This window comes from Acartia tonsa, chromosome 8 (genome assembly GCF_053477335.1).
Source record: "Acartia tonsa isolate MP-2025a chromosome 8, ASM5347733v1, whole genome shotgun sequence".
Classification (NCBI taxonomy): Eukaryota; Metazoa; Arthropoda; class Copepoda; order Calanoida; family Acartiidae; genus Acartia; species Acartia tonsa.
This window is the reverse complement of record NC_137267.1, coordinates 31,763,275-31,777,335: the sequence shown is the minus strand read 5'-3', so window position 1 is coordinate 31,777,335 and position 14,061 is coordinate 31,763,275. Positions and strand designations below refer to the sequence as shown.

The following is a 14,061-nucleotide window of genomic DNA, read 5'->3' as shown; positions in this document are numbered from 1 at the left end:
TCTAATCTAATATTCTTGCCCTAAATATGGAAATAGTAAAAAGTAAAAAAATATTTTTTTTAATAATTTTTAATCCTCCCATTTGAAAAGTAGTGGAATAGCAATAAATTTTAGCGCGGCAACAGCGCTGAGTAGGCCTCTAGGCCCATTGCCTATTTTCGTCTTCTAGTTGCTTCGATTCCTCTCTTTTATTTTTTTCTCTATGATTACAGCTAATTTCCAAAAGACACAATGGACAAATCCCTAACTGGACAAAAGACCAATTTTTCTTGTTAATGCCTAATTCCTGCTGGCGGGGTCCTATATCTGTGGTCACCTATCTCTTTGGGACTACCCTGTTCCAAATATAACACCTTACTTAAAGTAAGTTAAAACACTAACATAAAAAGGTCGTTAGCGAGTTTATCCTATTTAGTCCTTTGTCTTGTCTTTCTCCAATGGATTTTATACCTAATTTTTGTTTTCTTCCTTGGAGATAGCTCCCCACCCCCCTAATTGTTTTACACCCCCTGGTGAATTGCTGGGCACGCCACTTGTTTGGTATAATTGGTAAGTACAAACACACACACTGAAATATAATTTCACACTAATATTACATTATTCAAATCGATCATAGTTTACTAAAACTTAAGAGAGAGAAAGATGGAGATGATAGAACATCCCCAGGAGTTTACTCCACCAAGAGATGCATTTGTAAATTCCAGGTATATAAGGAGCTTAAGGGATAGGACAATGGACTTGGACGTTTGTTTTGGCATGTCAGTTGCTTTAATGTGATGTAGCGTGGATTTGTAAAAAAAACGGCGACCGAACCGCACCTTTCGCCGAATTTTTTTCGCGTTTGCTCGCCAAATTAGACAAATTTGAATCATTTAAGACAACTTTTTTTTTCTAAAAAAGGGAGGAGTATGTTGCGTTAAAAACACATATTTAGTGAATATTTTTTTTCTACTATCTACTATTTTTAAGCTATAAAACTCACACCCATACGGATTTTTAGAGCAACCTACTCCTCCCTTTCTCCTGTATTTTCTCCTGACATTTTTCTTGACATATTTTTGATATTAAAATTAAAAAAGTATCCAGAGCAAATACAAGGTCAACTTTATTAGAAAATGATAAGGTTGTCTTATATGATTTAAATTTGCTTAGCGAGAAAAAGCAAAAAAAATTGGCGGGATATGCCGGTTTTTGGCGGCAGCGGCGGTTTTGCCACTGTTTCTGCACAGATCTGTATTGTACCATATAGGAGCAACAGCCACACCAAATTTTAGATTTCTACTCCCATTTTAAAGTCTTAAACATATAACTTTATGAAATTCTGCGAAAGATACCGCTCCCTTTGTCAACCTTTCTTTGTTTAGAATTACTGATGATAGTTTGGACAAGCTGTACAGAACTGTTGGCATACGGGAAATTGAGGAGAAAATTGGATACAAGTTCAAAGAAAAGTCATTTCTACTTCAGGTAAAAAAAACTTTTAGCGGTTTTATTACAATCTAAAAAGGGTAGGTATTTGACAAATTATTTAATACAATATTTAACTAAAAAATCTAATAAACAACTAATTATTGGTAAATACCTAATGATTTAAGTATAGGTAAAATGATATCCAGCGGATTTATAAAAACAAATAGAATAAATAGAAGTTTTTGAGTCATTTTATGGATTTTTACACCCTTTTCTTTTAGGCATTTACCCATAGCAGTGATAGCGAGAACACCGCGACTGAGAGCTACGAACAACTGGAATATTTGGGGGATGGAGTTCTAGATTATATCGTCACCTGCTACATCTTTACTAAGGTGAATAAATTGTATTATAGCATCGGGTTCGAGTCTAGTGTCATAACATCACAAAGATTGATTCCAATTTGCAGGAAAGAGTAGTATAGGACACCTGTCATACTTATAAGAAGCTACCTTGCAAAGGAGAACCATATCGGTTCAGCGGTTAGCGAGATCATTCGGTACAGACAGACAGACATCCTGTTCCTTTATTATAAGGATAGTACCAGGACACATGAGAGTACTGTATTCAACACAACAACAAAAACCATTTATATTTATTCAGGGTGAGGGGAAGCTTGATCCTGGAGAGCTAACAGAAATAAGATCTGCTCTGGTCTGTAACAACATGTTTGCTGGACTCCTTGTCGACAAGGAAACAAAATTAATTCAGTGCTAAAAAAGTGCTCTAGATTCAAATTTTAAAGGCCCAAAAATCATGGGTCTACAAAAATTTTGTCTCCATTTCTTCTGTCACATTTTAATGAAATTTATCTTATATTTCTATGCATGAAAATATTATATCAAAAATGTAATTCAATTCAAAACAATTGAAACAACTCTGCTGTATAAAAAAGTTGTGCTTTGTATTTAGTAGGTTTCAGACCATTTTATGTTTGAATAAAAATAAGTAAATATATGATAAATATGAAATTCTACTGTTCACTGTAATTAAATTGTCTGGCTTGAAAAGGGACTGCATGGCAATATTTTGTACTCCGCTCCTGCTATAAGAGCCAAGATTGCTGAATATGTCAGTTACAGGTAAAAAAAAACTCCAGAAGTTCCCTAAATCTTCAAAAAATCACTTTATCCTTCTGCCTGTCTATTGTCCATCAATATTAATATCAATACCAAAATTTTCATCTAAAATTTTAATGAAATTTCGCCTGTTCGCTGAGAATCTATTCTATTATTTACTTTATCCATCCGATTCACTTAAAAATATAACCCATAATCCGTGATATAGCTTTTAGAATTTGTCGGGGTAAACTATGGGTTAATTGGATGTGGGATGTGACCAAAAGGTTATGGTTATGAAAGGGGAAAATATAAGATGTGCATTGAAAGAAATATTTCATTGTTTGCCAGGATTATGGTCCCTTGTCCCTGATGAAACTAAACAAGAAAATTTACATAGGAACTTTCCCCCAAAGTGCCTATCGAGCATCGAAATATAAGAGAGGTTTCCCCCCCCCCCCCCCCCCTATTTCTAACCCCTACGAAGTAATAAACTAACAAACAATAATCTTTTATCCTCTCTTATTTTCAAATTATTTCAAATATGAAGGGTGGGAGTTCTATGGTCAACTAGGCATCTTGAGGTAAATTGCCATTATATTAATAGGAAGATGTCATCAGAACTGCAGGAAAGAGAATCCAGACGAGTGAATGGTCAGGCTAGATGCACCATCAAGGAAAAACTACAGTTTTTTTACAACAAATATATTACCTAGTTAAAGCTATTGTTGGCTCTAAAACTTTGGATTCTTTTATTTAATTGCATGTTTCCTAACAAGTAGTGTCCTAACTTTTCAACCAATTGTTTTTAATCTACAGAAGCGGTAATTTAGTTTGTCATCATTGGCGATATGCCTTAATTTATCGCCTACTGTCATTTTCCTGATACAAACACGACAAAAAGTCACAGTTACATATTTTACAAAATTGTAGATTTTTATGTTTAAAGAGCAAAGATGGACTGATGCTCCTGAATGAAACAGAACCCCCAACTATGGAAGAAGTTGAAGTGCCAAAGGTATCTTCAGGGCTCTGCAGCCGCGCATAAGCTTCAAATGTAAACCCGCTTGTTTGCAATTAAAAAACAATTACGAAGAGATGGATTGACTGTTTATGAACAGGTTTAGACATTTAGCTAAACCTTAAAGTTATAATAATACGATTTCACTGAGGCTTACACGCGGCTGACGAGCACTGGCCTCTTTCTACCTATCTAATCTATCTTATGCCTATCTATTTTACTTTCATCCTGTAAAGTTATATCTATCTACCTTTCTGTCTATCTTTTTGCTATATCCTTATCCTTTTGCTCATAGTATCATTTGTAAGATTTTGCACTCTTCCATGTGGGGCTTTTTTGATTAGGACTTAACCTAACCTATAAGTGGAATGAGAATGCTTTCCCTGGTAACCATTCAAAATATCCTAGGAATTCATGGTGGAATGGGACATTATGACAGGGCAAATATACAGCTTGCTAATATACTCGTTTATTGGTCAGTACGTTCATCAAGCAGTAGGGGAGGGTATGGGATAAAGGGGGATGTAGTTATTTTAGCCCGCTGCTAGTTTCACTTAATTAGAGAACATGAAAATCTGGTGTAAGATCCAAGTAATGATATACCTATCTATTGTCCTAGGTTTTGGGTGACGTGTTCGAGGCCCTGATAGGAGCTGTCTACCTTGACTCTGGTCATGATCTTCACACTGTTTGGAAGGTTTATCAGGGGTAAGTTTTACGTCTATTTTTATGCTCCTAGACAGTCACATTATAGACAGCTTTCCACGGATAGTAAAAAGGAAAACTATAAGATTATTGCCAGTTTTGTTAGCCCATCGTAGCTTTTCTTTTTTACTTTTAAATCATTTTTAATTAAGGTTCAATCCTGAGATTGATGCAATTATGGCTGATCCTCCAAGGAATCCTAAGAAACTGCTGCATGAACATTTTCAGGTTTCAATTATTGAATTTTAGCAGATTTACTAAACATGTATGAATTTTGATTAGTCTGTCAGTCTGTAAAGCTTTTTCCAAATGAAAGAAAAAATGAGTCAAAATGAAGAAATTAAAATTAAGCCTTCTACGGAAGTAGATGTTAAAATGTATACTATCAAGTAATCAATAGAAAAAATCAAATTGAACCTCTGTTTCGGAACGCAATACCTAGCCGTTCTCGAAATCTTAATCTCAAGCCCTCCGAATGACCAACATAGTGAAGTTTACAAATGTGTATTTATTACCATGAAAACAGTGAGTCTAAAACAAAAATATAAGAATTAAATACATAAAATTAATTGTTATTTTTTGTAACATCGAGGTTGCGTGATTTCAATTTAATAAGAAATATAAAATTTCTAAAAAACTTTAAATTGGCACGAATCATATTAAACAGCATCAGAAATTGATAATTTTGGAATAAAATGATCAATAATATAAAGGAAAATATTCGTATGTCAAAACTTAGCAGTTAAATGGTCTATTTGTTGAAAAATTAATGATTTAAATTTCTTCATAAAATTATACCATTCTACGCTTATTTTCAAGAATTAAAAGATAAATTCTTACCACATATGATGTCAAACTAAGCAGGAAGGCTTATTTGAGATATTCCACACATCAGAGCGCATGTATATTCAAGCAATACATTATTTTCATTTACGTAGCTCCTCACGTGGGACTAATCAAAGGAAAAGTGCGCGTTTCTTTTGTCCGTTTACAAGCCACGCGCCGCGCGGAGATAGTTAGGAATGCCGCGTAACACACTCATTCTCTAGGAAATTTGGTGTAAGGAAACAGGGATTAATGGGTTCGAACTTGCCAGGGAATACAAGAAATACATACCGAAACACACCCGTCTATTCACTGGGAATCGAACACAATACCTCATCTTTGCAATATGCGTGCAGACAGTGTCCACGAAATCACAATCTCACAACACATAAACCACAAGAGTTTAAAATGTCATGGCCATAAGGCCTAAAATTAATTATGGTAACTTCACGAATACCACAATAACTCAAACCGACTCCACTACCACATAAGGATAGGAATAAGGAATGGGAAAAGCATTCAATATACATGAATTGCACATTTACCACTCACACATCTCATTATATCATGGCCTCATAATCTCAATAAAATTAGAATTACAGACCATGTAATTGCGAATACATGAATTAATAATCAATAGTACCTAAACTTCAATTAGGCACCTACATAATAAAATAGGTAAATGATTTTTATACTAAAAATCGCATCAATAATTAAATAATCAACTCAAACTTTTTTTCATCAAAAGAAAGAAAGATTAAATAATGACATTTTTTCTACTAAATCTTTTTGCTAGAAAAGAAAAGTAAAATTGCATAAAAAACTTCTCAATAATTAGAATTTTTCTCCAGCGGAAAAATACTCGTGCTTACATCTAAACATTTCCAGATAAGATAAGTAAGATCCTTAAATCTAAACATGTTTTAATAAAATAGATACTTAAATCTAAATAAAATATGACTGTAAAAAATCATCAACTTCGGAAAATTAAAATTTCATAATTTTAAATCTTCGTGAATCAAAACTGCGTAAAATTAAAATTGCAATTGAAATATGCAAATTAAATTTACCAAAATAAAACAAAAGCTCAATATAAGAAAAGAACTTCTCTAAATGCTGAATTTGCAATTTCTCTCTGTTTTAAGAAGAAAGCAACTTATACATATTCAAACAGTCATAATTAAGGCAATTTGGGGCCTCAGTCAGAATGAATCCCTCAAGATACAAACTAACAATCCATCAAATATTAATAATTGCCATGTTCCAGCTATCCTGTCGGACGTTATGTCTTCCCATCACAATTTTTGATACTGCATAATTTCCAACAGGATTTCTGGCGCAGGGCTGCATCAACTGAAAATAAACATAGTTAGTGATGTTTAAATCAAATCAAAAATAAAGAATCATGAATAATTCAAAGAAACTTTTAAAATCATCAATCAAAGCGTCGAAATAAAAAAAAATTATCTTATGCTTTAGTTTTGCCGTTCTGCGGTATGTCTGGCCGAGGAAACAGAGCTAAGATACACCGTAGAGCGGTCTTATTAAGCTTAATTCTACGAATATCAAAGAATCTACTTAATTCATCGGCAAAAAAAAATCTGCATTTTTTCTTTAGATACATCAGTTCAAAGGTAAATAGTAATAATTTTAATATACATGTAATATTAAATTATTTATGTGATTGTAATAATCATAAAGAAATATTTAAATGATGTAAAATCTCATTTTGTTAATTTCTTATCATATCAAGTTTCAATCCAATAAGGATAAAAATGTTTATATCTGCATAGGCACCTAGGAAATTTTCCGCGAAAAAAATCCCTTGTCCCGGAAAGACTTAAATCATTGAAAAAACTTGCGAAAACGTATAAAAAACTTAAGTTTGCATTTCAAATGAAAAAAATCTTGCATCGATTTGAAAGTTTAAACGAAATTGTATCAAAAATTGCGTTACTTATAAATCTTAAGAAATGATGAAATTACCCACTTCTTTTTTAAAAGGATACTGCTTCAATTTTAATATATGCGATAAAAATGAAGGTAGAGTTAATTTAAAATATGCATAGTTTATCTTAAATTAATTCTGTGACATTCAGATAAAATATTAATCAATATTTTAATAATATCATACGTCGTGTTCATTATTATAAATGCTTAAACATGAACGAAAAATATATGTACCTAGGAAAATAATTGCTAAAAGTATTTTCTCAAGGTTTAAAATTGTCCGAAATCGCTAGGTACGTATATTACTACGAATCTCTGCTCTCGGAATGAAAAAAAATCTTTACGCGTGGATTAATAGGAATCCCAGCTCCCGGAGTGAAAGAAAAACTTTTGTACATGAATTGTTAAAATCTCTGCCTCCGGAATGAAAGAAAATCTTTAATTTGCTTACAAATTTAAACAAATATCTTGATTTTTTGCGATAATCTTTTAAAATAATAACAAGGAATATTTTAAACATTATCATAATAATATTACATGTTGTGTTCTTTACTTTAATGCATTATTTCATATGAGAACCTGAGAAATAACATTTTTTAAGTAAACGTGAACCATAAAAAATACTTTTTCGAGGTATTTTTATTCTGCAAAAATCATTTGGTAGTTAATATACACGAACTTTTGCTTTTCAAAATCATACTTAAAGAAACAAAATCTTTTAAATCTGCTTTAAAAGTCTAAACAGTTTTGTAGAATTTTTGTGCTTAGGTATGAACAATAAAATTAGTTGAATAATGAATACTTATTCTTTACAGAACCCATTTTGGTTCCCTTCACAAGCCTAATATATAACTTGTAATATTTTTTCTTTAAAGATCATTTTCACATAAATAGTTTATGTTGTAGATTAGATATGTGTGGTTTGAATATTTTCAATGACTTTCTGGCGGCAACACCCGCCATATTTCCAACCGCCATTGGCAGGCCTCTTACCCTGCGTCGGGCGGCCAGCTTGGCAGCAACCAAGTCGATTCTTGATTCATAACACCACCAGGGCACGTAATAAGAGTGTGGCTGTCATAAAACTTAGAATCATCTACTGGCTTTTGCCCGGCCGGAACCGAAACTCCCGTCGGCTCTTGTCCGGCCGAGACCGAATTTCTTATCGGCTCTTGCCCAGCTGGAACCGAAACTCCCGTCGGCTCTTGTCCAGCTGGAACCAAAACTCTGATCGGCTCTTGTCCAGCCGGAACCGAAACTCCCGTCGGCTCTTGTCCGGCTGTAACCGAATCATTCAGCGGCTCAACACCCGCCGTAACAAAGTTATCAACGACTACAGTATCGTTACCAATATCATCAGGAATAACTGCAGCACAACTAACATCATTATCAGTAATAACCACGGCAACACCCGCCGTAGCCAGGTTGTCAACGGCTGCAGCACTAGCAGAACCAAAAGGTGCATCAGCAGCGTTACAAGCAGAACCAACAGGTTCAATAATAGCATCACAAGCAGCACCAACAGTCGGCTGCGGCTGAACATCTGAGCTTTCTGGTTTTAAAAACCCTATAGCTTCACTTTCCAACTCGAAATCTGAGCAGACAACATACCTACTCTTTGCTAAACCATTAGCACTAACAGCAAAATATCCAGATCCAAACAGGCTGGAGTAAAGCATGGTTTCTCCTACTGAACGTTCAGAGTAGGGAAACATCGATGGGTGCAGGTGCCCTACGAGCAAATCAACCTGCCCATTAACCAAAGTAAAATCTTCAGGTTTCATATCAAACAAAACAGCTGCCTCCACAGGATTTATGGAGCAGATCGCCTCTTCAGGACCAATGAGAGGCACTACCACAGGTTCTAACATGTGATAATTCTTGTGTCGATCAACTAAACATAGCTTGACCGTCGGGAAACATTTAACTTCACCGTCAGCTAGAGAAATTCTTGCTGAACGTCCAGTAAAAGGTAACTGAAGTTTATTAACAAGTGACTGGGTTACCATTGAAGTAGTTAAACCAGTGTCCCACATGGCGTTCACTGGGACCTTCTGGCGATTAATATCAACGACGTCTAATTGCTGTAACATTAACATTAGGTTCGCCTCAGGGGAAGTATGTACTTCATAGACGGCGGCAGCCATATCAACACTCTCATGCAAAAGGTTGTTATGGGCCTGACCACAATTGTCCACTTTGCAACCGCCTATTACATCTGCCTTCGGGCAATCCACAGATTTATGCCCTTTCTGCAAACAAATCCAACAGCATCCAGCACTCTCCACAATACTCTTCCTGTCTGACACTGACAGGTCATGAAATTTTGGGCACTTGTAAAGTAAGTGCATATCATTACAGCCACTAACAAAACATGACTGCTTCATCTTAGATTTACCAGGTTTACCTACGGCGGTAGCGGCTGTCGCAGGGTTACCTTTCTTCTTAGAGGGGGTGTCCATATCAGTCGAACACCTCATTAAAATGGCGCCCCGCTGTTCTTCAATAATCTTCAACAGCTTTGGGACGTTTGGGACATCCATCGAGCCCAATGATAAATTGAGCTTATCTTGAAAATCACGTGGCAACTTCTTGGATAACATTTCCAGAAGTATCACAGTCAACCACTGGCTAGTGGTAACTTCATCATCTTCATCATCTTTAGTCAGCTGCTCCAGCTGGCTAACTGCACCACCAAACTCTGCTAACATAGTCACAATCTGGTTGGAGTCCGACGGTTTAGACTTCTTCTCCCATTGGTTGAAAAGGCAGAGCATCTGACGTGTCTTTGACTTGAAACGCGCGTCAAGGTAAGCCCACTGGGATTCATGCGATTGAATCTGAGTTAATTGGAGTCTCAGCTCTTTATTTCTACAGACCTTCTCACTGCTCAACAATAACTGCAAATACGACGGGTCTTGTCCTACAGTAAGCTTTTTAAAAGTGTCTTTAAAACTTACGTAGGATGCTTCCAGGCCGTCGAAAGATGGAAGAAGACGTTCGTCGACACGATTCATATATCCTGGCGTGAACATAGAACCGGCGGCGAACTGTGATGTGCCAAACGGTGACACAAATGGCGATGCTGTCGAGGCACCCGCCGTCGTCGTGGGTGGCTTCACAGGTTCAAGCTTAACCTCAGCCAGCCGTTTCATCAAAGCAGACAAAGTGTTTATAATTGCATCAGGCAAGGGAAAATATGGCCCTTTAATAACTTTCACAATCTTCAAACATCGATCATAAAGTTCAGCCTGATGGTTAGGCAAATTATCACCAACAACATCAACAACACTTTGAATGTCACTAAGCTCTTCTATAGCATCAAGAGCATCTTTCAAGGCACTATAGTCTTTTTGTACAGTAACTATATCAGAATAAATGTCACTAAACTCATCAAGCTCTTGGATTCTCAAACCAAGCTTGCTAAAACCGCCCATGATGCTGTCGAACGTTTCGAACTTGTCGTGGACAAGGATTGACTCCTTAGTGAGATGTCTAACATTAAGTTCTGAAGTATCACTGACCAACTTCATCACTCTATTTAGCTCACTGGTTAGTGCATCAATGGCTGGACGCAGCCGCTTACTCAACTGTTCACCTTTATTCTTTTTAGGACCCATAATTGTCACTAAAGTTAACTGTACTGATTATGACTATAATACATAATGTGTGGTAAGGTATCACAACCAACACATTTACAAAACTTCACAGAATGTTCTTAGTTCCATCTGTTCTGTCTTGTTTTCATTGTTTCGGAACGCAATACCTAGCCGTTCTCGAAATCTTAATCTCAAGCCCTCCGAATGACCAACATAGTGAAGTTTACAAATGTGTATTTATTACCATGAAAACAGTGAGTCTAAAACAAAAATATAAGAATTAAATACATAAAATTAATTGTTATTTTTTGTAACATCGAGGTTGCGTGATTTCAATTTAATAAGAAATATAAAATTTCTAAAAAACTTTAAATTGGCACGAATCATATTAAACAGCATCAGAAATTGATAATTTTGGAATAAAATGATCAATAATATAAAGGAAAATATTCGTATGTCAAAACTTAGCAGTTAAATGGTCTATTTGTTGAAAAATTAATGATTTAAATTTCTTCATAAAATTATACCATTCTACGCTTATTTTCAAGAATTAAAAGATAAATTCTTACCACATATGATGTCAAACTAAGCAGGAAGGCTTATTTGAGATATTCCACACATCAGAGCGCATGTATATTCAAGCAATACATTATTTTCATTTACGTAGCTCCTCACGTGGGACTAATCAAAGGAAAAGTGCGCGTTTCTTTTGTCCGTTTACAAGCCACGCGCCGCGCGGAGATAGTTAGGAATGCCGCGTAACACACTCATTCTCTAGGAAATTTGGTGTAAGGAAACAGGGATTAATGGGTTCGAACTTGCCAGGGAATACAAGAAATACATACCGAAACAACCTCAATAATCAAAATATCTTATGTTGCTTTTGATTATAATCGTCCTTTGCTTTTTAGAATATTGAGTTTGGAAAAGCGGAGGTACGTGACCATAATGTGAGGATCCAAGTTACTCTCTCCTACAAGGGTAAAACATACAGGTAAAAAAACACTTTCCTCTTTGTGCTTATTGAGCACTGGTAACTCCCACCCCCCTTATTTTTAAAATTAGATTAGTAGTTTCCTAACCCTGCGGGCCTTTACATTCGATACCCTATCCCTGCAGGGTTATCCAGTACAAAATATAAATCAAACTAAACTGACATTAAGTAATTAACAAACAAACGAAAAAATATTCCTCCTCCCTTATTTTCAATTTTAAAAAAAATGAGGGGGGGGGCAGTTTGACGCCATTTAGAAACATTATAAAAACAAAACTTACATGTTCAAAATGTATTAGGGAGATTAAATAGAATTTACATCAAAATCATATTTTTGACCATTTAACAATTAATTTTGTTATTTTAGATTTGCTGGATTAGGGAATAACAGAAAACAGGCAGAAATAGCAGCCTCAAAATGTGCTCTGAAGAATTTAAACAAGAGAATGTATCAGAAAATAATCCAGTGATTACAAAATTGATTCCAGTATATCCTGTAGTTCCATATCAGTCAATATTCCTCCGTGTTTTTTTGGCTTGGGCCCCAAAACAAAGATCTACAGCAACTTCAAACAGTAAAACATCAAGGATGTAGTAATTTACATCATTTAAAATATTCATGGTTTCCTTTTTATCAGAAATATTTTTACCTTTTAATGTCAGTTAAGATTTGCCTTAGTAGTTGGAAAATATTGAAATGTAAATTAATGATAATGGATGCGAGTTAAATTTTTGCATTTTAACCTAAATTCTAAAAAACGTTTGCATATGACTTATTAATACTTATTCTATTATACAGTGTGTTTTTTTTTATGAGAACTTTTTTGAAAGCAATTTTACCCCACTTATAGTTATCAGAATTTAATGATTAATGGCTTATTTTCTTCGTTTTTTAAGGGAAATTATGAAACAACAAAAAAAATTACAGTTTTTGTTGAAAAAGTACAGTAAAGTTGAAAATTAAAAACTTAGGTGTCAACATCTAAAAATGGTTTTAGCGCATTTTTCTTATGCTCAAATAATCAACCTTTTGCAAGAATGGCTGCTAAACACTTCAAAGTTGAGATATAGAGCTAAAAATGTATACAGATACTATTAGGGACATGTACTAGAACATATCAAAGTTTGAAGGTCATATCTCAACCAGGGAGGGAGTACTGGCCCCCCAAAGTCGACTACAGAAAATCCATTTTTTTAAGAAAAATGCGCTAAAACCATTTTTATATGTTGACACCTAAGTTTTTAATTTTCAACTTTACTGTACTTTTTCAACAAAAACTGTAATTTGTTTTTGTTGTTTCATAATTTCCCTTAAAAAACGAAGAAAATAAGCCATTAATCATTAAATTCTGATAACTATAAGTGGGGTAAAATTGCTTTCAAAAAAGTTCTCATAAAAAAAAACACACTGTATTTTGATTGTGATTACTCAGATTAATGTTACCTACAATTATTATTATACTCAGGAACAAGGGATGTTGCAACTGAAGAAAAACTTTCAAAGTTAATATTTTTTTTCTGAGACTTATTTTAAGTTGTTTCTAGTTACCAATATTAAAGAAACTTTAATATTCTACAACATTTAAGTAAGCGTTAAATAGTTTATATTCGGATGTAAAATCCCTTGGCGATAAAAAATATTTTGCTATTTTTTAGTTTTGCCAAGTAAATTAGGTTTGTGATTATATAAAAAATGTCTTCCAATTTTAATTTGCAAAACAACTCTATTATTATTTATACTCTTTAGCATTTATTGAAATTTTTATATTACATTTTTATACATATTAAATTTCAAAAAAAATGTTTATGTAAATTTAAACGTTAAACCAGTGCATTGACAATTTCTTTTAAATGAGATTAGAATAAATATTTTGATTTTGACCTTTGTCTGTTCTTTAAGGATGTTTTACTGTACAAAAGATCTCTATAATGGCATTAAGGTTCTTTTAGGTCCTGGAAAGATTGGGTCAACCAAAAGTTCCACTCATATTGCATATGAAACACAAACAAACCTTTTTAATAAAAAAAACCATATTATTCGTCCTCAATGTAAATAAATAAATATATAAGTTACCATTTAGGAGGATTTTAGCAGGGCTAGAGCAGACCAGGTGCTAGAATAAACTTGAAAAATTAAGCAGAAGACTCGTTTCTGTTGGTCCATGTTTTGGTTTAATTAAAAGCACCCTAATTATTCATAAAAACAAGGATGACAACATCTATAAAAAGCGAAGCACCGAAACGGTTTAGTGTCAGAACTGAATAATCAGTTTATAAAAGTCTCGGATGTACGGACGGAAGACCCCAATCATGCTTTTAATAATGCAAAAAATGATGGCCAATACTGCTTTCTTCTGAAGTCGAAGGCGCAAATCTATAATACAAAGTAAAACAATGTAAGTCCATCTGAAGCTTAAGGTAACCGCTGGACCGACAATG

At 34.4% G+C, this 14,061-nt stretch overlaps 1 protein-coding gene across 3 annotated transcripts; it reads left to right on the top strand.

Moving 5' to 3' along the window:
• Positions 1-604: 604 nt before the first annotated feature.
• LOC145326716 (endoribonuclease Dicer-S-like) lies at positions 605-13,503 on the top strand. Of its 3 annotated transcripts, XR_013881940.1 has the most exons (12): positions 605-704; positions 1,365-1,467; positions 1,692-1,805; positions 2,074-2,164; positions 2,483-2,552; positions 3,136-3,205; positions 3,478-3,546; positions 4,169-4,257; positions 4,407-4,482; positions 11,540-11,622; positions 11,990-12,420; positions 13,056-13,503. XR_013881940.1 is itself a non-coding variant. In XM_080170092.1 (11 exons), exons 1-11 carry the CDS (start codon positions 643-645, stop codon positions 12,090-12,092), a joined length of 930 nt encoding a protein of 309 aa, XP_080026218.1. In that variant the 5' UTR covers positions 605-642; the 3' UTR covers positions 12,093-13,503. The 3 variants fall into 3 exon arrangements, 2 of the variants coding, with proteins under 2 accessions (XP_080026218.1, XP_080026216.1); XM_080170092.1 differs by having other exon boundaries at positions 3,136-3,201; positions 3,474-3,546; positions 11,990-13,503; XM_080170090.1 differs by having other exon boundaries at positions 11,990-13,503.
• The last annotated feature ends 558 nt before the right edge of the window (positions 13,504-14,061 follow it).